This window comes from Cinclus cinclus, chromosome 3 (genome assembly GCF_963662255.1).
Source record: "Cinclus cinclus chromosome 3, bCinCin1.1, whole genome shotgun sequence".
NCBI classification, from domain to species: Eukaryota; Metazoa; Chordata; class Aves; order Passeriformes; family Cinclidae; genus Cinclus; species Cinclus cinclus.
In genome coordinates, this window is record NC_085048.1 from 100,222,393 (window position 1) to 100,248,014 (window position 25,622).

Below are 25,622 nucleotides of genomic sequence, written 5' to 3' on the forward strand. Positions count from 1 at the left end.
TTTTGAAATTAAGGGAGCTCTCAGGCAAAGGTACGAGGATAGGAATAACAGTTCTTTACTAGTATATCTAACAAGACAAACAAGAACAACAACAGCTATGAAATTACCCACAAACAGAACAGTAACTCAGTCCCAGTCCCTTTCTGGCTGCAGGCACCTTTTCCCTGAGCTGCAGTTCCCGGTGCTGGGGGCGGGCAGGTCCCGCAGAGCCGCAGGAGGGCTGGGGGTGATGGCAGCGCTGTCCCAGGGGGAGAGAGAGATGGAGAGAGCTCTCCACTCACGGTGTGGGTCCTGGTGCTCAGCAGAGTGCTGGATGATGGCAGTGAGAAGTGAGAAGGCAGCAGTGCAGGGTCCCACAGCAGTGAGGATGGCTCCCAGCACTGGGATGGCAGGGATGGGACAAAGGCAGCGATCGTCCTTCTCGTCCGAACTCTGCAGGGGAAATGGGCCGAGCCGGAGCCTTCTGTCTGCTCTTCTGGATGTTTGAATCTCACAGGGTTCCCTCTTCCCTCCCCTCCCCCCTCCCCGTGACACGAGGGCCTAATCAACAGGTATCTTAGCATGACAATGGGGAAAATTCCAGAGAGGGAAAAGGGAAAAAAACAACCTCCAACAGATGCATTTACAGATCTTGGGGTTGGTGGGTGCTGTCCTGTCTGTGTTCTCTTAGCCAACTTTATTAGAAAACGTAATGCCAACATTCTTTCAAGGCACAGAGGCAGGTGAGTAGGCCTGCCTTTGTGACATGAAAAGCAGCTCATTTCTTCAAGGAGAAGAAAAGTGTTGGCAGCAAATACCTTGAGCCTCTTTTCTCCCACCATTTATTTCTCCTTCAACAGGAGAAGCAAAACCAACTCATTTTTCAACCTAAGAAGTCTTTCCAGACTTCAAAAATCTTAGGATCAAATTCCAGTTCTGGCATTTCTATGCTGTTTTATGAAGAAATGGGAAAGAGGTGGGGCTGGTGATTAGAAATCACTTTGCAGCTCTGGAAAACCTGCATTATGAGATAAGAGGTCTCCTTTTCCCATAAATGGGTGCATTTAAAGCTCTAGGATTTAATTTTCTAATTAAGGTCTATACTTTGTTTCTGAGTAATGGGACAGATCAAGACTTCAGACTGTTTCCTTCTGAATTATTCTTGATATCCATGAAATGTATGCTCCTTTGGTTTCAGGTATAATGTCCATTTTGTATGATTTCTCACTTCTTCACGCAACTTTTGTGTCCTTCAGCTGGCAAAGTCACATGAAATCTCTGTCACAACAGCTAGTATTGTGTTTGTGTTCACTTGGTCTGATGTCATGTTTATTATATTTTGGTGAGTTTCCTCCATGGTGACCCTGCTGTTTTTTAGGATTGCAGAGATCAAGTCTGCATATTTTTAGACTGATACTTAGTTATCTTGGGCTTTATTTTATTAACCCCCCTATACTCTGAAAGCAATCAGTGGTCTCCTCCAGCAGGAAGAAGACTTACAGGGGTTTCTTAATACTCAGTAAACCTAAAGTGACTATGTAAGAATAGCTAAAATTTAATTCTAAAAGGCTGTATTGATGCATTTCTGTCCATCAAAAAGGGTTTGACAGCTGGTCCAAAAGCAGAATGTTTCATTTCCACCCCCACCCCCCCCCTTCAAAGAAAAATGAAAGGAAACCCAAGTTTGAAGCTAAAAGACTCCAGGTCTCCATACAGCATTGCTACCCTGGTTTTCATTTGTGTTCTTTAGTGGTGGTAGGAGTCCCTGCAGGAGCATCCTGGAACTTCCTGGCCATGGAGCATCCTGGTGGAGCTGCCTTTGAGCCACAGTACAGGAGAGACTTGGAACCAAATCATTTCCCTTTTCTCAGAACAGCTCTACACATCCCCAAGAAAATTTTCACAGGGAGCTGTCCTGTTCTGTCAAATGTCATAGTACTTGGCAAACAAACATAAAACAAATGGAGAAAAGAATTCTCAGCCAGGGCCTGCTGGCTGTTTCCATACATCTCAGGTTCTGCCTTGCAAGTTTACTGGTGAAGAAAGGGCTGTGAAAAATTCCCCCTGGGTTCAGTATTCCTGGGATGCTAGGGCTCTGTATCTATGTCAGCTGACAGCTATTTCCTCCATTGAAACTTAGAACAGGAGCACTTTTAGTCCATGCTCTGCCAGCAGTCACAGCTATTTTAATCACCCTCTTTTGCCAGTTCTGTATTCTGCACATTGTTTTGACATCCTCTTCAACCAGATCATGCAAGCAAGCAGCTGCTCTCAGAGCACCCCTATCTGGAAGGTTGCTCCAAATTACAGAAGGCAGATCTGTTTATTAATATTTAAGATCTGTCACTGACTATGTCAGCCAACCTGATGGCTCTACTGGGATCTTCACTGCACAAAGGAATGAACAAAGTAACAAAACAAACACAAGGGATTTGAGATCTCTAAATTGTTCTTTTTCCATGGCAACCTTCCTTGAAGACTAGATGGCTGTTTAGAGGAAATAGCTTAGTACTTTCCCAGCCTTTTTAGACTTCCCAGGATATGTTTCCCACTGATGAAAACATACTATCCCTTCAAATGTCCATTCTTTGATGTTATGCAGGCTCATATTTTTAGCCTTGGACTTGCTGAGGAGCAACAGTACTGCTAATGGAGCAAGCAGTGATCTTGAGGGTTTTTGGATCCCAAAGAGTGTCCTCTTCTCCAAGCATGGCAGCATTAAAAATGAGATTTCCAAGGATTCATAGCAAGACATCTGTCATGAGAATACTCTAGTCAATCCTTACTTCAGTACCAACAAAACAGCATGAGCCCTGGATTTTGTTTAATGAAACAGAGCCACAGAAACAAACTTGTCTGGAGGTGTTCTGTCCTTGGACCACCTCAGGTCTGTCCCACCGAGGTCTGTAACAATGTAACAACTGCTACAAATGCAAAGTCTGCCTTTCCGTTCTCTTCCTCAAACTTCTTGTTTTTTTTTTTTTTTCCTTTGTTGTTATCCCACAAGGATATCTCACTCCTGCTGTCTCTCAGAAGGGTCTGCAATGGGGAATTCTGTGGGTTTTTTGAGCCATACTTTTCCAGACCTCTTAAAAGAGTTGGTGCACATTGGTTCTGCCTTTGCTGTGGGAAGATGTCCTCACCTCTGTGTTGATGGGAGGAATTGAGAAACTCTCTCGATGCCACTGCACACTAAGGACATGGACAAATCCTGTGCAGGTTAAGTTGGTGCTTTATCACATCTGTATTCTCTCCCAGCTGTAGTTGTGCCTTGTCACCAAGTGGCCTTACTCTGAAAAGCTTCTTTTCCACCCATTTATGGTGGAACACCAACCACAGGAAGAGCAGGTTACCCAGGCTCGAGTCTGGGGCTGGGGGGACCCAAAGCTGTCCTTGGCCCTGCTGTGTCACCTGAGATCTTGCTTTGCCCCTGAGCTTGCACTCTGAAATGATGGATGCAAAGGGCTGATAATATTCTTTGAAGCAAGACCCCTGACAAGGTGTGAAAGTGTTCTTGCAGCTGTAGAGTGGAAGGTGGGGAGGAGAGCTGGTGAGAGGTGCCTCGGATCTGGCTGCTGTTGCTACCTGTGTGTCTTTCTAGCAGAAAAATGTTGCTAAGTTCCCCATGCAGCCCCGGGAGCGTGTCATTCTCTGTGTGGGTAGGTGCAAAAAAGCTGTTGCAGAAAGTTTCAAAAGAAGCTTAGCAGTGAGAAGAGCTGCAGCTCAGGTCTCTTTGCAAAACATGAATGCCACCTCCACTCCACACGGGGATCAGCTGACACTGGCAGGAACAGTGCCACTTCTTCAACTGCTCTTGCAATTTTTTTCAGTTCTTCACAAAATTATTTGACTCAAAACATAGGTCAATTAAACAGGATCAAGGCAAAGGCAGGATAATAAACCTACCACTGGCCCCTGGCGCTGCAGGGAAAGGCTCAGTGCTGGCATTCTCCTGGGTTTGGGAAGGTTGCTGCAAAATGGAGTACAAGTCAGATCTGACCAAGTTCTCAATGCTTTTCTGAATCAAAGCACCCTTGCCAGCCCACTCTGTGTTGCGAAGACCTTCATATTCAGTTGAATTTGCCAAGAAGAGATTTTTGAATAAAACATACAAAATAACAATAAATTTCAAATTCCAGAGAAGTTAAAGGCCACTAAAGATTGCTTCTTGAGTTCTCAAATATTTGTTCTTGACTCTTCATTGCAGCATGGCCTCTTATCTTTCTCCTTGCCACCCCCTTTCTCAGTGCTCTTTGGCATGTTGCCTAGTACTGAGCTGGATAAGGAAGTTTCAGTCTGTAGTCTTGCCCAAGAGAGGAGACAGCGCAGACAAGAGATGAAGCACCACATCTAGCCCACTCTGGAGTCCCACACAGAACTTGAGTGTACAGCACTGCCAATCTGTCCTGCTTCCCAGGGCTGCCAAAATCACCAGCAGTTGTGGCTGTCCCACACCTCCTCTCATAGATGTCAGGAGGCCTTCTGGCTTCAAAACTTCTCCTTTCCTGGAACTCCACTCCTTCCCCATCATCCCAGATGTCTCTGGACATTTAAAGGCCTTCTTTCTGGCTGGTGCTTGCCTTTGGGACATATTTGCTGACATTCCCTGAAAGGATATAATCAGTTGGATAATTTTCTTCAGCCCCCAGCACGCAGACACCACAGAGCATGTCTTAGATTTGCCTCAGCAGCAGGTTGGAAATGTCACCGAGACATTTGCTGAGGGAGTCAGGGACAGAGTCCTGCAGTGCCACTGCCATCAGGAGTGGCAGAGCTGTGCCCTGGGAGAGTGATTTCCTATCTCTGCATGTTTTACTTATGACGCTGCTATTGGCACAAGAAACCAAGAAGTCATTCCGAATGAGCAGGAATAACTACATCTGTGTCTCTTTAACTGCCACCAGTACGTGTCCAGGAAAAGGATCTCTATTTTCCTAGGAACTCTACAAATCAAAGACCTTGGAAATATTAAGAAAAAGGCTTCAGCTCATCCCTGAGGACTTACAGTTTTAAAAAAGTGAGACACAGAGAGGGAGAAGAAGGCAGCAATGGTCACTGAGGCAGACAGCTTTAGGCCTCTGGAAGAGTAGCTGCTATGAAGTCATTAAGCAAATAATTTAAACTGTTGTTCATGAATATTTCAGTGGAATATTTTTGGGGAAGATGTATTTCAATTATGAAACATATATTAGACCAGTGAATCAGAGACATGACAGGGAAAGACAGAGTGAAGGGGAAGGAGAAGTGAACAAGCAAACTCTGAAATAATTAATAATCAAATCCTTTTCCCCTTGCATATCTTCCTGCTGAAATCCTCTGATGGACAAATGCAACAGTTATATCAGACCAGGATAGGTTTTGGTACTCACTAAGTAAATCTCCTTTGTAGCTCCATGTCTGCACTGTGGAAGATACTTAAGCATCTACACTGTTTATATCTTTGCTTCCAGACTCTCACCTTGTTTGACTTACTGCCACCTGTGGATGGGGCCCACCATATTCCATAAATATTGTGTAAAATTGCAGCTGAGTGAATCAGATGGGGTGTTTGTCTCCACAAGAGGTAAAAATCACTCTGAACTACTTCTGAGAAATTGATCCCCAGAGGTAGGGCAGATCTTCCTTCACTACTCTGCTCTTCCTTAGGAACCCACACAGGAGGCAGATTTTAAAAGCAACTTGGCATTGACTGCCCCTTCCATCTCTTCCTAGCTGGCTGAGGTCTTGGGAAAACCCTGGCACAAGTAAATCCAAGATATGTGTCCTGTGAGCTGTCAGATCCTAAGGCACACTGGTTCCCAGCCTTCCCCAGGCTGAGATGAAGCCCATGGTTTGTGTACTTTCAATGTCTCAGCTGATAGATTGACATTTTTGCTGTGGTAGTTTGGCATGTGATCACTGTCAGGAAAGGTATGTGCCTGTATGTGATGGAGTGATCTTGGACATGAGACAGCCCAAATAAAGGGACTTATTTACATGTGGAAGGATATTTCCTTCCTGCATGCTGCCATCCTGCCAGATGCCCTGGGTAGTACACCCTGTTCTCCATACCTTAAAAGAAAGGGACTGGATAACAAGAAGGAAAATCCTTTCAACATGAGGAGGGGACCTGCCTTGATTCCCGAAGTTTGCATTTGACAGGATGAGTCCTCTGTTCAACCAGAGTGTCCTGCCAAGGCTTTTATCCCTCTTCACACAGCACACCATATGGATTGGCTGCTCCTGCAGGGACTGTATTTCTGCATTCCTGCCTCTCCCCAGCCATCCTCTAAGTGCAGGATGTGCAGGCAGGGACACAGACAAACAACCCTGCACACAGGGAGCTGCAGCAGCTGCTGCTCAGGCTTGACCCACCTGCTGCTAGACAAGCCAACAGGCTGGAGAGCAGAGCTCTTGATTCCTGTTATTAATTTCTTTTGAATCCAGGCCAATTAAATCACAGATGAGGAGACACTTCCTATATGTATGAAAAAGAATAAGAGGGAAGGAGAAAAGAAGCAGATTTCATGGTTTTGTTTGTATAAACTGGAATAATTTTATATTAAAAAATTTGAACAGGTTGTTAATGACTACTGAGAGGCATGAAAGATCCTTGTTAGCAATCTCTGCTCTCCCTATTGGGCAATGAGGACTTATGTTTGTGTGCTAATGGGTTTCCACTGAGGAAAAGCCCTGTGGCTGCAGTGGAGCAGTTTGTTAAAGGGAGGAGAGACCCCTGGGATGGCCTCTTTCTTCCATCAGCTAGGATCAAAGCAGCAAATATTCTGACTTGGGGCCCTGGAAAACAAAAATGAAGTGGTCCCAGAGTGCCCACGTAGGAAGTGCTGCAGCACTACTTCATCCTACTCCTTTCTCTTAGTACAGCAATAGGAGATTCAAGGAACAAGGCTGCATGGAGAAAACATCATGAGGTGGTTACAGTGGGCATTACTGAGATGCTGGAGAACCCTTGGAGATCCACGCATCAAGGCAGTTTACTTTCTCCCTGAGGTCAAGAATAGAAGCTGACTCATGCATGATAGAGGCACATTAGTGAGATACTTTTGAAATCATGGAACTTAAACCAGCAGCTCTGTGCTTCAAGACCTGCAGGGCTCCCTCATTTACTCTTTTTCTTATTGCCCTGCAGTTGGAGGGTCTCTCTGGTCTCCCTATGGTGGAAGCAGACAGTCTGTTGGAAGAAGCTGTTCTTTGTACTCAGTCAGGTGACTCACTCTTCAGTAGCATCTTTTCTGGAAAACTGCTCTGATTTATCACCAGCTTTCTGTCCTGCTCATTGTGCAGTCCTGGCTGGCTCTTGGTGCTGCTGGGCTCCTTGTAGCTGCACACCTGACTATCTTCTGCACACCTACAACTCAGCTCTTCTGTGGGGGAAGAGATAAATCTCCTTGAATGACACCCACGTTTGTGTAAACCCTGCCCATTGAAACCCAGCAGTGCCTGCCTCTAAGTACTGCAGTTGTAGGAGGGAAGGCTTTTGTTTACAAGAGATTAGGAGCTGGTATCTGCTGGCATGACAACTCTGGGATGTGCTTCTGCTGGAGAACATGGAGTCCTTGTCTTGCAGTTGCTGAGTCATAGAAAAGGCAGAGCAGTAATTTCAGGGTGCTGACAGTTTAACACAAGGTTAGACCTTCCATTTCCATGCCAACGGTTGTGGTGCATAGCAATTAATTGCTCCAGATCAGCTGTAAACTTTTCCCATTATGAAAAATGGGATCTTGTTGAGTCTTCGTGTACTGACTACGGAGCTGAATCCATAGATTCCAGAACATGTGCTCCAGTTTCTTGAGCTGGTGCTACTGGCACTGTTGGATGCTAATGGGGTCCAGGTATGGTGCCTGTCTTACGGAACATTTTTTTCTCCTAAATCTTTCTTTCTTCATCCAAGGATGGTTTTGGAGACTAGGCAGGAAGGATGCCAGGTATTTTCTTTGTACTGCAGTGATCACACTAAGTAATGCACTTACTAGGTCTTCCCCACAGAATGAGCATCCTGGATAGGAATAATTTCCTCAATGTCTCCCTTCTCAGCCCTGTGTTTTCCAAAGTACATCCTCAATTCTGCAGTCAGCAGCAGAGACAAAATATCCCCTAAGTCCACAACACCTCTTCCCATGACTTTATTCACTTAAACTTCCCAGCCTCAACAAGAGGAGTTGATTCCTCTGTAAGATCACATTTATGCAGAAGAAATGTGTTGACTAATGAAAAGCAATTAAAAACGTTATGCTTAATCCCTCAAATAGGAATTTATGCACCAAATTTCTGTTGATTTGTTAAGACTTTGTATATATATATATATGTGTGTATACATAGCCTTTCAGGAAGAGTTTCTTTGAGAAATTTATTGTATCAGAAGGTGTTCTAAAAATGTTTTGGAAACACTTTAACAATGTATTTTCAAACAGAACAAAATGAACACTTTTTTTTCAATTGGAAACAAGCTTTTAGTTAATGTATATATATAAACACACATAAAAGCTCAGAAGCAGCAAGAAATAGTTCAAAATTTAGCAGTTTAGCATAGAAACTGCTAAAATTCATTTCCATAATTAAAAAATAATCCTGATGGCATACATTTGTGTTCAACATATTTTTTACTGTGTTTTCTGCTCTTGATGAGAAAGAAATGAAAATTTTAATCTCAGTCCCTTACCTTTATCTCTGAATATTCAGTAGAGTTAAACTGTAAAAAAATTATTAAAAGATATGTCTCTACTTTTTTCTTCTCCCCTAGAACTTTTAAAATTTTCCTTCTTCATTTTTATCTTCTGGAATGTCACAGTTGTATTTTTAATGCAATTAAGTTAATTGACAAAATAAAAATATTTTGTTTTATATGGAAAGGAAGTGTTAATCACATTAATCAGAAGAGAAATGTAACACATTAAGTTTTTTAAATAAAAAACCCAACCACCTAAGTGTCTGCAAGAAAGAGAGTTTTGTTCAGGGTTGTTTTCTGTGGCTGCTCAGAGGGAATCCCAGGGCTTTGAGACACCTGAAAAACAGATTTCCTCACACTTAGCTGAGTTTGCTGCTGCTCTCTGGCTGGGAGCCAAAGTCAGGAGGCAGGAAAATGCTGACTCTGAAAGCAGGCAGATGCTGCTCCTGTCAGGGAGTGGTTGTGGATATGAACAGAAGGCACTTAAGCTCCTGGGATTTTTTTTTTTTTTTTTTTTTTTTTTTTTTTTTTTTTTTTTTTTTGTGGACTGAGCTCTGTGGTGCCAAGCTTAGCGCTTCCTACTTGCACTGGCGACTTTAGACCACCAGGAGTTTTCTGAAGTTTAGGGCTTCCTGCTGTTTATCTGTCTCCTCTCTATCATCATCTATCTTCAGTGTTTCCTAATATGTCAAATGCATCCTTCTAACTCCAGATCCAGATTAACTGAGTCACTTTCTTCTTGGTACACATTAGTAAAGCTCCTTACACCAAACTCTTTCTTTGCAAGGAAGAAGAGCCTTGTTCATATCCTGCAAAGTGATGTATTGCAGAGCTGGTTGATAAGAAAAGCTCAGTGTAAACTGATTTGCATCTTAAAGCAATACAATTAAACCAGCAAATATTCTGTGTAGAAACTTTCTGTATCCTAGTGTCCCTGTGATTTAGATTTCTCTCTAACTGATGTTAAAATAAAAGTTCAGTGGAATCCACATACCTTACAGAAGCCTGAGTTTGCTGAAGCCTCCTTTCCTTGCAGGATTTTTCCAGGGAGAAGTGTGTAAAAGACACAGATCTATCTCTAGAGGATCTTGCAAGCTCAGAAACAATGTGATTTTGTGTCCTGTTTTGTAACCACTTTGAAAAAAACTTTAATTCTTCCACTCTATCTGAAGGAGAATTTGGTCTCAAACCTTTGGAGAAAGTTTCCAGCTTTTCCTAGTTTTGTGATCCAGTGGCTGAGAGATACCCCTGCTCAAGCTAATGTGCAAATAATACCACATGGCAAAGTCAATAATACAGTTTTTAATTAATAGTAAATGTGAGGTAGAGAGATAGAAAGAAATATAAAAGATGAAGGGGTGAGAGAGATCAAGCAAAGGTAATCTCCACCTGTGGATCCAGAAGCATCCTGTCGGTCCTTCTTCACCCTTCTTGGTGGGGGGAAGGGTCCGAGAGAGTTGTTTTTCTGGGGATTCCACATTTTCACAGTCCAAGTTCTGTGTATCCATGGAGCATGGATGCCATTCCCGTCATTTAAGGTGATACGTGTAGCAGCAGTGCTTCCTTGCTGACATCATGCCACAGGGGGAAATTTTGTCCTAATGAGATACATCCTCAGGCCTGAAATTAGCACCTTTCTGTGGCAAATTTCTGCCACCGTGGTGACTTATGGCAAGTTCCTTCTGTGGTCTTGACAGTGTTGGGAGTCAGGGAACTTTATTATGTCCTTACACCTGGCCATAGGGAAATTGAAGGCAGCCTGCTGATGTTGATTCAGACAGGAGCGTAAGTGGGATTTATCCCTGCTGAAGTTGTTTGCCTTGCAAGACTGCTGCAGGATTATCAGGCTCTTAAATTATCTGATGTTCTCTCTGGTTATAAAGTGAATAGACTAAACATTCTGGCCTAGTGAAGAGATGGTTAAAACACTTAGAGCCTGTTGTTCTCCTTGCCCTTAGAATTTTTTTTGATGGATTAAAAGTTCTGGGAACCCAAGAACAAATTTTTCTCGCTATTTGTTTGTCAGGCATTTTTTTTCATATCCCACTAAATGCAATTTATGGACTATGGTGATTATTCCCTGTTAATCACCCCTTTGGTCATGAAGCTCCTTGTGCCTGCCTGCTAAATCCAGTTGCATCACTTATGCTGTGTATCCAGGAGAGAGAGAGAAAAGAGGATTAAGTTTTAAAGAAAAAAAAAATGTAATGCAAGAAAGAAAGTAAAGATTTGGGGTTTTTTTTCCCCACTGTTGGGGTTTTGTGGACTTTGAGAGAGTAGCGGAATGGAAAGGTGGAAAAGCTTTCTTATGAAAGAGATAATCTTCATAATTTGATCTTTGGTGACTCTTTTGAAAAGCTGAGTTCATACAAGATAAACAAAGGAAGATGAAAAAGTTACCTCACATTCACTGTCAGGTGTTGCAGAGTCCACAGTGCCTGATAACTTCTTACCCTTATAGTTAACATAATAAATTACAAAATGTTTCTCATGGAAATAGCTCAGGATGGATGTCCTTCCTAGAAAAATGAAGCCACATCCATGAGAATCAGAGGAACTTCAGACTTTTCAGGCTGGTTTGGCAAATGATACTCCCAGGAACAGCCTTCCAGGGACAATTCCATATAACTAGTGTGGTACTCACCACTTGTGCTGGTAAAATAGAAACTCTCCTAAGGAAACTAGATTCTGCCAATAACAGTTCAGAAAGTGTTGTTCTGAAAGTCCTCAACACATGTAATTGGGAGTAGATAAACAGTGTGAAACAGATTACACATAGGGAAATCATGGGTGGTTGCAATATAAAAAAAAAAAAGTAGCCGGGAAAGCTACTGTGATCAATAAATGAGTGAATCTTACCTGAAGAGTTCTTAGTCTTATCTCAAAACTCATTAATATGGTAGGGGACTTTATAATTCCCAGGGATTTAGTTTCAGCTCTGGAAGGACACCTGTGGGTGAGGAAATTAATGAACTAATTCTCTGATTGAATCTCTTACTGTCATAAGGAGAAACTACTCCAGAGATGCTCCTAAAGCTGCACCTGTTGCCTTTACCTTGTTCTTCCCCAAAATGTGGCTCAGGGTGCCCAAGGCAGAAACTCCCATCATTCTTGCCTGTTCCAAGAGTGGGAGGTGAGAATCGAGGACTAAGATCTCTTGCAGCACTGAACAGCATCCTCCACTCTTTCCCATGCTGTGTGACTCAGGCTGGAGGGAAGAGACATTGTTATGAATGTAAAGTACACACTGACATGGACTTCCTCCCATCACAAATGAGGAAGAGGACTAGAGACAGATAGAAGGAACCACAGCAATAAAAAAAAAAAGGGCTGGTTCCCTCTCATTGGTACTGTGGGACATACTGCAGGGAGGAGCAGTAGGGCAGTCGGTTTCGATTGGGATAATGAGAATCTGCTCTCTACACGCTACATCAACCTTACATAACAAGTTAGAGGTAGAAAGAGATGAATGCAGCTTTCCCCAAAACCTCCCTCTAGCAGGGCCTTCAGCAGAGCTTTAACAAAGTCATCACAGGGATCTAAAATCCCTATTTTTCCTTGTGAAATGGAGAGGAGATATTCTCCAGGCACATTTGTGTAGAAGCAGATTGTGAATAATACCTTGCAAAACTTTGCACAACAGCAAGGACTTGTCTCTGAATTTCTATGTGTAAACTGGGCTTCCCACCTGTCATCTTTTCCAAATTTTCTTCTTCATCACAAAACATCTGCTTGAGTGCTAGAAGCAAAGTGAATGGGCAAAATCATCTTCTTTACTATAAACATCCAAATTCCTGTATATGCCAGGAAAAGAGAACTGCCTTTGTATCTCAGGATGAGGTCTCATTCTCTCCAGTGCAATCAAATGAACAGCTGTTTCTGTGGAGCTTGTCTAAAAACATCTCTCTGCATTCTGCTCATTCAGGTCTTTTATGCCTTCTGTTCTTCTTATTGTGCTCTTTTTCCTAGTGTTGAATTTTTCTCTTGGACATTTATAGTTTTATCTCTACTCAAAGATGCAATCAAATGCCACAGGCAACACCAGCCAGGGGCTGAATCATGTCTTTGCCTACGTAATATTTTCAAATTCCAGCAAAATACTTTGATACCAAAATGGTCCAGTGGCTGAAACACAGATATTATGGAGGTTAAACACGAAAAAGAGATAGCCTCATGCTGGTCTTCATTTACACCCTCCCCCCACCCCTCCCCTCCGCCATTCACACTCTATTCTCTTGAACCTTTCATGGATTTCCAGAGATAAATATTATTCCCAGTGTATCTCCTTCTCCAACAGAACATCATTTAATTTGGTGGCTGCACTTCTTATGCCACTGCTTTTCACCTACCACATCACTGTTCAGGAGTTTGGCAAGAAATTGTAAAGGCTGGAAGTTAACATGATATTGCAAGGAAAAGAAGGAGATGCTCACAATGTAGGAAATGCCACCAGAAAGGCTGGATGAAGAAAGTTCAGATTAAACTACAGAGGGACTTAAACTGTTTGGAGGTAGCTATATTTCAGGTGACACCTGCTCCCCACTGTTTCCTCAGTAAGTTCCAGATGGAGAAGGTCTTTTTGAGACCCATGTCCATTCCCTGGGCCATCCTTCCAGCAGAATTTAGAGAAACTTCTGGAAGAGCTCTTTGCCGCCACAGGCTGAATTTTCCATTATATCCTGGGCATAATGGAATTTTCAAACATCTGTCAGAGCAAAGAACAATTTGTCCTTTATTTAGATTATAATTTCTGCCTGTGGAGTTGTTTGGTTAGACTTCATAGTCCCTTTGATGCTCTCCTCAGGACTGAAAACCATTCTGCCATATCCAAATTCCTGTGCTGAGTGTCTGTCAGCTCCATGCTTTCCCCAGCTGACTGACACCTCCCTGCTGACACTGCCAAGGTTCAGAGCCAGATCCTGACTTTACCCTTTACCCATCCATGTCTTTAGCAAAGACACTGTAGTCTTTTTGCGACCATCAGTGGAAATAACTGGTGTTAAGCCTGAAGGTGGAATTACTGCCCAAAAAGTGGAGATCAGCAGAAGTACAAGTTCAGGGAAGCTAAAAAGAGGAAACAGAGTGACTAGAAGAGAGATAGAAGATACAGAAGCAGGAGCATTGTTTGTATGGGCTACTCCTCACTCTGTGCCATTTTTCTTGTATGTCACTTGAAAAAGTAAAACTCAGAATCTGGCCAGTGGCTGCATGGAGCTGGTGCATCCTTGGCCTTTCTGGCTCTTTGCTCCCATGAAGTGAAAAGAAATCCTTTCACTGCCTAACCAAAGGGGTCAGGATACTTTCTTCTCCTGCTGCATGCAGCCATTCCAGCACTCCAGCCTCAGGGAGATGAAGCTGGATTAATAATTGTGATCATTGTGTTCCTTGTTTCCAGATACTGCGTACCAGAAGGTATTTTGACAGTATGATATATGAGTCACTGTGGGATGCAGCAGAATGTTTTAGCCTTGCAGCATGGAGGTACATTATTCATCTTTTCTCTGCCTACAAAACATGCAGCCCAGAGACATCCTGAATATGGCCTGAAGAAGCTCAACTTAAACCTCCAGGGAAGTTCCTTGAAAGTGTTTCTTAAAAGACATGTATTCTTTTAGTTAAACAGAAGAAGACAGATGTCCTTTCTCCTTCTTCCCCCACCCCTCCTCACTTTTCTGACTTAATTCCAAAGCCTCTAAAAAGAAGCTTGGTCGATGGCTGGTATTTGCAAAAATCCCTGTTTTCAGCCTCATAACACCCAACCTTCATCACAGCCTGTGCCCCCTGCTCCTAACCAAAGGCTGCATTAAATTGCTATATTCATAATCTGGCTGCCAGCCACAGCCTTGCCAGGGAAGGGAAGAAGTGAGTAGACAGAGGTACTATAAAACTCCACAGATTACACCATTTTGATCAGGAAGAGCACTAACTTTTGCAGCAACTTTCAAGCACATTAGAAAAGGTTGAGACACTTGTTTTTGAGACACGTAGTTTGATGAGTCTGTAGTGAGTTAAACTCATGTTGGCAGAGCATTTGGGTCTTCATTCTTGTACCTGTTCTGGCTACACTGTTCTCTGAAACAGATGTTGCTGAAAAAGCTATGGAAAATCTGGTGTATCTGGGTATAATTTCTCTCTCTGATCTACTCAAAACATTTATTGACTTCATGGATTTTGCCAAAGCACAGATATCTCTCATGGAAAACTCAGTAGGATGCAATTTCTTTGTGTCAGGTATGAAATGGGATGGTTGGATTAGTCCCAAAACCAAGGGACTTTCTCAAAATTATCAAAACCACCAAAGAGCTGATTCCTGTAAAAAAAAAAAAAAAAAAAAAGAAAAATTGTTCATTATTTGCTAGATGTTAAACTATTACTTTTGGCCTAAGTTGCATTTTGTTTGGTAAGTATTTTGAGATTCTTTCAGCTTAAACTTGCAGAAATGTTGTAATTTTCATATTAGAAAATTACATAGAAAATACCAAAGAATTTTTTAAAAATCAAAGAATTTTCTTATTATTTGGCAAATTCCTTCAGACTACTGTTCCACAGATGAAATCTGGTTTCTATGTGGTTGGTTTCTCCATCTCAATGTAAATCTTTCTGACAGGAAGAAAGGAGAACTATAAGATTGTCTTTCCCTTGTGCCTTACCAATGCAGGCTACAGTTAAAATTCCATGTAGAAGGGACTTATTTTTCCTAAATCACAAAATATGCGTTACATTAAGAAGGAAAAAAATGCACTCAGATTAGTTAATTTGTTGGAAACTAGAATTTCTGTGAAGGCACAGGTGTGTTCCCCAAGCAAAAACAATCTATATCTTAATGTCTGGAGCTGCAAAAGTCAAAAACTTCATGGCAGCATGTGACTAATTCAAGACATCTGGTTTTGGCTGGGTGGACGTCTTAACAAGAAACTGGATTTTCACCATAGATCCAATCCTTTCACAAAGGTCAGGGCTGTCCTCAAAGAGTTCATCAAGGAAAAAAATCCTGTTCTTTTTGAGCAGGTTTGTTTCTACACTAAAGATAGTTTCAGGTAAAAGGCTACTAGTATTTGAAAAATTATCCTTCTGAATCCTTTTGGGTCTTTCAACTCATTATTCTTGGTAAATCCAACCTCTTCTATTGAAGCAATCAAGATATACTGGCAAGTTTTCAGATTATTTGACATTTTGACTAATTGTTTCTTTTCCCTTTGACTTCCCATCTATTTTTAGGTGAAGTAATACTGGTGTAAAACTGTACAAAGTTTCATTTAAAAGAGGTCAACGCAAACATTTCAGATTTTTCTGTTACATAAAGTGACATTTCAGAAATGCCAGTTTGAAAATGTTCTATTATTTTTAAACTTTCCCTTCATTTTGGGGAGTCGAACCTCAGTTTATACAAAAGTTCTGTTATATTCATTGCTGGTCGTTTACCTCAGTCCTACTTCAGTAAACAGAAACCTTCCATATCAAGACTGGTTCTGTGGTGGACAGCAGGTGCATGAAGAAAGTCTCTGAGGGGAGCTGAAGGACCAGCTCTTTCCAAAGCTTTCTCTGCTTTCCTTGCCAACAATTCTAAGAGACCCTTAAGTGATCCCAAAAGGCCCTGGTATTTTTTTAAGAAGGGGTTTTCTTTCGAGTCTTTGGCCATTTCAGACAAGAAGATCATGAAATCTTTGGTTACCCTGCTGAAAGGCTTTACAAAGTGAGTTAGGATGCCTTCCCCACCTAAACCAGAGGACATGACAGTAGGTGTGTAAACATGTGTAATTTCTGTCTTGCTGTTTTGAAACAGCTCCCTCCAGCCTGCAGCCTTGTCTGTGTTGTTTGATATTGTTTCTGTCTGAAATATTCATAAAGCCTTATGCTTTAAAAATTAGGTTGATGAATGAGAAGAGACAGTTCTCCTAACAAAGTCATTGACAGAAAGGCTGAAGGTTTTTTTTTGTTTTTTTTGGTTTTTTTTGGTTTTTTTTGTGTTTTGTTTTGGGGTTTTTTGTTCGTTTGTTGTTGGGGTTTGTTTTGTTTTGTTTTGTTTTGTTTTGTTTTGTTTTGTTTTGTTTTGTTTTGTTTTGTTTTGTTTTAATGTGTGGAAACTTGTCATTTGGCTGCTGCAAATTGGTCTCAGTAGCAAAAAAATCCAAACAAACCAAAACCAAAACCAAATCAAACCAACAAGCAAGCAAGCAAACAAACCCCAGACAAAAATAGAGTAGGCACTGAAGAAGAAAGTGTCCCAGCAAATTGATCATTTGTGGAGGCATACAGTTGAAGTGTTGAGGATTCCTCACTCCTTGTAATGAGGGAACTAAGACTGTCTTGGAACTTAGGGATCTCATTTGCTTATAAAAGACCTGTCTTGTAGCTGACAGATCTCTTACTACCTGCCAGGTGTCCCTGCTTGATGCCACACCATGGTCTATAAAAATGACACCCTCCTTTGAGACGCACCAGCATCCTGAGATCAGTTGTACAAATTGGCCTCATTTGACTAAAAAAATCTGATTGCCAACAAGTTCAACCTGTCAAATTCCAGGATCCTGTTCAGCAAAAAAATTAGGCCCACATTTTTATTGCCAGGTAAAACAAATAAATATATGGCATTGTTGGTTTTGTATCTCTTGCAGACAAACAAAGCAGTAGCCAAGGGGGATTTCCACCACGCAAGCTCCAGTTCCCGGCGAGCTCTCTTCCTGGCTGTCCTGTCCATCACAATCGGAACTGGCATCTACGTCGGGGTAGCTGTGGCTCTTATTGCCTACCTGTCAAAAAACAACCATCTATGAGCCTCAGGAAAGGGGGAAGAACCACCCAACCCAGCTCCTGCACTGCAGAAGTCCCCAGCCCATCAGACTATGTGGTTTTCCAAAAAGAGACAAACAATTTCTGGGGGCATGTACAGGACGAGATGGGCTTGTACATTGTTCTAGGGTGGGAAGCTGGAGGGTCTGGGGGAAGTTCCACCAATTGTGATGTACAAGTCTTGGTCATCTTCATCAACTCCTGTACAAAAAAGGGAAAGAAAGAGCAAAAGAGAGACAAAGAATAAAAAAATAAATAAAAAAAATAAATAAAAGGAAGGAAGATGGGGAGTGTGTGGAGAAGGGTGTTTTGCCTTTGCCTTCTTTTCAATATGGTGTTTACAAGCATCTGGCAAACCGAGCTGCTCTCTTAATACCTTACTGGTCACCTGAACTTTGCAGCCAGCATGAGCTTGTGCTTAATTTGCTTGTTAAGCACGGCACTGAGATCTGGGAAAGCATGGATAGAGACTGGTTCTCTTAAAGAGCAATATAAAAACAATAGAAAGAACATGGCTTGTTTTGTCTTTTGAATGCAGGACTCATTTGCCTAAGAGTGAACTAGACATTTCAGCATAAGTGGTATTGCCTAATTTTCTTGTTGGGAGTAGGCTTCCATGGAAGGAGAAAAGGAAATTAAAAACAATTTTACTTCCTTTCTTTGCTTTTGTATTAAGGTATGCCCCACAGGCGCACTCAGTGAAGAACAGCTGAGGTTACAACTGCATGACTCAGCTCTGCAGACAGAGTGAAATTTCAAAGTAACGTGAGACCCATTGTAAAATTAATTCCTCCATCCAGTCACGTTGTATTAATAGCACCTTACTGTGGCATTATTGCTCATCTGGCTGCACCACCCTGCTGTGGAGATCTGCACAGCAGTCAGTGCAAGAAACCTGGGGGAAAATGCAAACCAAAATACTAACAAGTTTGAAATTAAAAATAATCACAGTAAAGCATGAGGATTAACCAGAGAAAGGATTGCTTCATACATTTCTGGGGTCCTGCTCATACACAGACCTGTGAGTATCACTCAGCTCAGAAGTTCACAGCTCAGCTGTGCATCAGGGACATGGCATAGCCATGGAGACAAATCTGTTCCCCAATAAGCAGAGCAGTGGTAAATTGTAGGAGAATTGAGCCTTGTCCTTACTTCACTGACTGAAATGATATATTTATTTTCTTTACTTGCTCCCCACACTCAACTGGTTTTTTTTGTCTTACAGATTTCCCCACACTCAACTATTTATTGTCTTACCATTTCGTCCCACCCCAGGGTGTATCAGCATAGACATATATATGTAGCTACATATATACATATATATATACACACACTGAGAGGGGAAAACCAATCAAATAAATTACAGTTTTATTATTCAACTGCCTCATGTTTTACAAACTTGGTTTCTTTAAACAAGGATGTCATCAAAGACCACTCCAACTGTATTTGTGTCATCTTTGCTGTGGGACAGTTTTTTCCCCTTTGTTTTAGGTTTCCATTATTTTGGTTTGAATTTGATTTCTTTTGTTTTGGGGAGAGTGGAGAACAAACATATTCAAACCTATTTTTCTGGTACGGTTTATTAAAACACATGGTATAAAGGTACTGATGCTTTGTGTAACACTTTTTTGGGGTGGATGTGATGCATTAGACTGAGTGAAATTTGACCCAGGACACCCACTCCAGCTACCTTGATAGGTGCTTGTATGGACCATGTCATGGTGTCTCTGGACCCAAAAGCCTGTTGTAGTCACTGACAGGATTTTTGGCATTGAATTCACAGAACCAGAAAATTATTTCAGTGGGACATTAATGATTAAAAATCATTCACATCTAAACCCCCTGCCATGGGTAGGGATTCCATCTATATTGGAGGGCAAATTGTTGGGCTGCAAGCTAAGACGGGAGACTAGCGATGCACTCCTAGTCCCTTCTGCTTATGTATTATGCATGATTTGTGAGAGATCAGTCAGTCTTTCTCATAAAGCCTGAGCTTTGGAGTACATAGTATTGAACAAAAAAAACACTGATTATTCACTTAAAGGGAAAGGAACCAGTATTTCCTAGCCTTGGTTTGAAGTTTACCTGGAGTTCAAAAAAATTAGAAAGCAAATACAAGTATTGTAAGGTCATTAAGCAAGCCTAACGACAATGATAGTAATGTAATTTTAAAACCAATTTTATGGCTGAGGACTCTGCCTTTTGATCTTTGGCGATTGTGCTGGCTGAATATTAATTTGAGAGGCAAAAGCCAATTCTGGAGCTAGAAAAACTGTCCTACAAGGGCGGCCCTAAAAATGGCAGAGAAGCCCTTGCACCCAGGTTTAAAAATAGCGTTCCAAACACAGAGAGTTCAGCTTTCCATGTCCCCAGGACTACCCAGTGAACAGCAAACAGGAACAGCAGCATTGTGTGAAAGACCTGCAAAGCAGGAGCACTCCTGGAAACATCACCTGGCTGAAAGCTGATGCTCTTGTGCTTCATGTCCTGAAGCAGCCCACAGTGTGACATGGAGTTGGCACTTGGAATGGCAGTCCAGGGTGATGACCAAGGAAGATAAAAGGGGCTGGCATGATGTAGAGGTGGGCCTGGGCCTCACTGCAGATGAGACTGGGGATAAAGCTTCCAGTGATTGCTTTTGTGCCTTAGTAGATGTCCAGTTTGCTGATTCTATGAGTTGTGGGTCGCTGGGGAGCTGAACAGGGACTTGCATCTTTCTAAGAAAAGTGATGTTGTCATGGCCTACTGCAACATCTCTGGTTGGCAGAGCAGATGCAATCATCTAAACATCTAAAATCCTCTAAGTCAATGGCATGAAGACTAGAAACTGCCACCAATACCTCCTCTCTCTGAGAAAGCACTGGTTTATCCCACGTGGTCATTCTTTCCTCATCTTTGAGGAAGATCAGGAATGGTCCATATGCAGTGAGCTCCTGTGTTGGGGTACAGGGACAACTTTAGTTTACAATAGATCTCTGGCATCCCAGAGAGAGGAGAGAAGCCTTTCTGAACTGAGACCTTTTTGCCATATTGGCTCAATGGCAATGTATTAATGAAATGGCACTGGTGTCTTTAACCAAATGATAAGTTGTAGTGAAACCTAAGATCAGCTGCAAGGAAAAATCCCAAACTGTAAAGCCCAGGGTCAAAAATAGTATAATTAATTGTATAATGTAGGATATCATTGTGGATTAACCTCAAAAGATACATGAGGAGCACTGGAGACTCACTGAGAGGGAAGAAAAAGATCCTTCTTTGAAAGTCGCACAGTTCAGGGAACAGAGACACTCAGCAAATAATTTGCTGGGTCAAAGACTAATATTGCATCTGTCATCTGACAGGATTTCATAACTCCCTGGTACCTCCATTGATTTTTTTGTGCCTTCATTTGGGAATCTCCTAGCCTTGAGCATTTTTGTAGCTCAGTCTGAAATTAATTTCTCCCATCACCCAGGCAATTCCCACCACAGACCCAGCTTGCAAGAGCTCCATGCTGAGGAAACAAGCTTGGGAACATCTCTGTACACCAAGGCTGGAACAGCAGAGGCTGTGACAGCCACCTTCTCTGGGCTGGCTGCCACACATCTCACAATTTGGGAAACGCCACCTGCTGACTTGCAAAGGAAATTCAAAGGCAGCCAAAAACGTAACACAGTGAAGTGCCTATGAACTTCACTGTAATGAGGATATGAGAAAGGGCACAAAGAGAGAGTGCCCTGTGTTTTAGATAGCAGAGAACATCCACTCAGACTGCTGAAAGCCCCAGCCAGTGGTGGAACCTCAGTCAGAGGGCACAATAAGCCACATCTGCTGAGGATGTGGCTCCAATCTCAGAGATCATTAAATTTTCTGAGCAAGGCAAGACTACAGGATGACAATATGTAGAAGGGCTGCACCTGAGAGATTTCTTCAGGGCAAGATGCAATCTAAATATCTATTCTTGGCTTAGAGAGCTTCAAATCCAAGATAAGAGGCAGAGGTGGAGATGGGTGATAAGAACAGTGTCAGTTTTCTTGTTTAAACCAACCTGGCCCATTTCAGCACCTTGCAACATCTTCTCTCAGTTTCACCCAGCACAAAGGATTCTCTTTGCTGGCTTCATGACATTTCTCACAGATACAGCTGTAGTGACACACTCAACAAAGCGTGGACAGGCAATCAGGTCACCAAAGCACATGGTCCTGCTCCCCTGGTGCACAAAAGAGCATTGAGTTTTTCTCCAGACATCATGGCATGAGTCAGTGCTGCAGACATCAGGATCACAGGGGTGCCAAAGGAATAAGAGCAGGAGCTGCCAACACTGTTACAAGCTTAAGGTTGTGTTGTGAGCACAACATATGTCTGCTGTTTACTAATCATGAGGCAGCTCTGGAGAACCTGCTCCAACCAACTGTCAGAATGTGGGTGGTGCTCCTTTGTGCCATCACATTTCCCTCTTTGGACATGTCCAGGCATACCTATAATCAGGTGATTGACACTTGAGGATCTGCAGGAGGAAGCAAAGGGGATGACAAAGCTCTGTCAGAGAGATGTTACGAGGTGGGAAGTAGGAGAGAATCTGTAGTTTTTTACATCCAATTTATGAATGCAGACAGCCAGAGTTCCATGTGGCTGGGAAGAAAGCCACCTTCCTTTGGCTGAAAGCTTGGTGTTGCTTTGGTCAAAACACTACCTCTGAAAAATTTCCTTGCAAGTAACAGACTGAGCTTGAGCAGAGGAAAAGCATCTGAAGTGTTGCACCAGATGGGTTACAGTAGCCCTCCCTCCCCAAATTTGTTTGCATACAAATTCAATTTGTCCTTCCAGAAGACTCAGTGGTGTTTCCGACTCCTCTTTCAGACTCCTGCTTTGTTAGTACTCTATTGGTACAGATACACATCCACACATTTATATGTATATATATATATATATATATATATATATACACACATACAGGTACTTGTACACATACATATCCATACTCACATACAGGCATATGTAAAACACTGAAAGAGAAAGGTAAATCAATTTTGTTCTCAATCAATGAGCAGGCTGTAATTTCAGCAATAAAAATAACAACAGTGCTGCTCAATAATCACCTGCAGAGTGGACAGCAGGATGTGAGAGCTGTTTGCTGCTATCCTGCTATATTTTTCAGTCAGCTGTTTGCTGCTTCTTTTCTCCCTTCTACCTTTACCTAGTGCATTTTTGCTGATACTTAGTGGGGTGAAACTGGTGGCTGTGTATGGAAGTGGTAGTGGCACATCCTCAGCAGCAGTAACATCCTCATGTTGTTACAATGGAAAGGACACAGCCCTAGGAAGGCAGGCCTTGATCCAACTTGGCCATGGTTTTAATCTCTGTCTTTTTCTAAGCCTTCAGAACTCATCTAAGTTATCTACCACCTCTCTGGAGTCATCCTGCCATCTAGAATCTCTAGATTAAAGATGGTGTTCTGCGTATAGAACCTTAGAATACCTGGAGCTACATTTCTTTGTTCCATTCTAGAAAGGGTTTGTCCATCATGTTTTGAGAAGACCTGCCATAGTCCTGGTGTATTTATTATTTTCTACTCATTTGAGACATACTCAAGAGACAAGAGGGATGACAACAAATAAATAAATCCTCAAATGAGCTAATATAGGCTAACTAGTAGAGATTTTCTTTCAAAAATAGCTTAATGAACCTACAGCTTGTATTATTACTAAATTGTTGGCAATCAGAGGTAATCCACAAAACTGAATCATAAGTAAACCAAAATATCTCACTGAAGGCTGAACATGTTTACATATGTTGGGGGTTGGTTCTTTCCCTTTTTTTCTCTGTGGAATTTTCGCCATTGTCATGCTAAAATACCTGTTGACTAGGCCCTGGTGGCAAGGGGGAGGGGAGAGAAGAGCGAAAACCTGCCAGAAACAAACATCCAGAAAAGCAGATGGAAGGCTCTGGCTCGGCCCCATTTCCCCCGTGGAGTTCAGACAAGAAGGACGATCGCTGCTTCAGTCCCATCCCTGCCATCCCAGCGCCAGGAGCCATCCTCACTGCTGTTGGACCCTGCCCTGCTGTCTTCTCGCTGTAACCTGCCACCATCCAGCACTCTGCTGAGCATCAGAACCCACACCATGAGCAGAGAGCTCTCTCTCCATCTCTCTCTCCCCCTGGGACAGCTCTGCCATCACCCCCAGCCCTCCTGCAGCTCTGCGGGACCCGCCCGCCCCCAGCACCGGGAACTGCAGCTCAGGGAAAAGGTGCCTGCAGCCAAAAAACACTGGGACTGAGTTACTGTTCTGTTTGTGGGTAATTTCATAGCTGTTGTTGTTCTTGTTTGTCTTGTTAGATACACTAGTAAAGAACTGTTATTCCTACCCTCATATCTTTGCCTGAGAGCTCTCTTAATTTCAAAATCATAATAATCTGTAGGAAGGAAGGATCACATTTTTCAGTTCAAAGGGAGGCTTCTGCTTTCCTTAGAAAACACCTGTCTTTTAAACCAGAACAGATTTTGGTGCCACAACATGTGGCCCGAGGACATTGAAAGGAAAGGGTGAAAAAGGAATAACAATTCTTGAGTTACCTCAGTTTTGTGTTAGGTGGCATCATGTTGTCCAGCTTACCGTGGTTTGGGCTCCATGTGGCCACAGCTTTATCTCTCCCATTTGCAATCCCTTACTTGAACATGGGTCCTATAACTCAGGCTGCTGTAACTATTATCCAGTTCCTTTTGTGGGCTGATAATGTGAGAAATTCATGGATTTTTAACTTCCTCTTGAAGGTGGGTACATGGATTCAGGGCTATCACACTCTAACTGTATGTTTTTGGGGTTACTTTAATAATGGTACATACTGTGAGGATATGACACCAGGAAAAATTTTGTCCCAACTAATTACACAGTTTCTTGGGTCTGCTGAACCAATTTTTGAAGGGTTCAAATCTCTTCTAAGTGGTAATGATATCATACAGTGGATGACATTGCTAATAGGCCTTGTAAACCTGTTCTATTTAACATTCAGAGATGAGGGGAGATTGATTTGGATGAAAACCCTGATAAGTCCCCCAAGAAATAGGGATTCTGCCCCAGAGCCTGGTCCTGCCCCAGAGACTAAGGATTCTGCCCCAGAGCCTGGCCCTGCCCCAGATCCCGACTCAGAGAAGAACCACCCAGAGTGGGTGGGGTTTCTAGTGAAGGAGATGGGCCAGATGCTGAAGGAGTACCTTTCCCCAGCTCTTGAGAAACTCTCCCCCTGCCTTAAAGAGGGAGAACCTGATGGTGCAGCAGTGGAACCCACAAATGTTACATCTCTCCAGGCTCCAGCTGAACTGCAAGGGCACTCACAGCCAGCAGCAGTTGCCCCCGTGGAAACTAGAAAGTCTAAGGTGAAAACAAAGCACCTGGATAATAAGGATCAGAAAGCAGGGCCCTCACAACCAGCAGGGGAGCCAGAGGTTGAGATCGTCACAGAGTCCCTGTCATACGAGAGTCTCCATAATCTGTGTAAAGACGTTGTACAAAGGGGCCGTGAGGCTTTTACAACGTGGTTACTGCGGGTCTGGGACCTTATGGGTACAGGTGTGCAGCTGGATGGTACTGAGGCAAGGAATTTGGGACCCCTGACCCAGAACTCAGGTGTGGATCACATATTCGTAAGGGAGCCAGGCCCCCTTTCCCTCTGGGAGCGGCTTTTAATGAGTGTAAGAGAGAGGTTTGTCCATAGAGAGAGAATGCAGGAGCACCACCATAGAATGCGCTGGAAAACCGCTGAGGAGGGGATCCAACAGCTGAGAGAAGTGGCAATACTGGAAGTACTCTTTGGGAGGGGTGGACAACATGACAATGACCCCGACAAGGTCAGGTGCACAGGGCAGATGTTGTGGAATCTGGCACACCTGGGGCCATCTCAATACACCACATTCATTGCAGCCATTAATGCTGACACCAACCACGAGACAGTGGGTTCTGTTGCCAATAAGCTCAGAAATTTTGAGAGTATAATGAATGGCCCAATGCAGGCTCTGGTCTCTGCCATTATTAGGGAACTCAAAGAGGAGTTTAAGGAGGAGATAAGAGGGGTGAAGGAGGAGATGAGGAAGGTCAATGCAGCACCAGTGCGAGTCACAGATCCCAGAGTTAGAGCCCAACGTCCCCCAGCTAGGGAGAGAGGATACACCCCACGAGCTGACCTGTGGTTCTTTCTGCATGACCATGGGGAA

General features: G+C 42.8%; 1 protein-coding gene across 1 annotated transcript in view; it reads left to right on the top strand.

Moving 5' to 3' along the window:
• The window catches only part of SYNDIG1 (synapse differentiation inducing 1), a 38,213-nt gene extending 20,401 nt beyond the window's left edge, over positions 1–17,812 (top strand). Inside the window, exon 3 of the mRNA XM_062489388.1 lies at positions 17,260–17,812. Within this exon, the coding sequence (XP_062345372.1) occupies positions 17,260–17,418 (159 nt within the window). The 3' untranslated portion in view covers positions 17,419–17,812. The remainder of the gene's footprint in view (positions 1–17,259) is intronic.
• Positions 17,813–25,622: the final 7,810 nt, after the last annotated feature.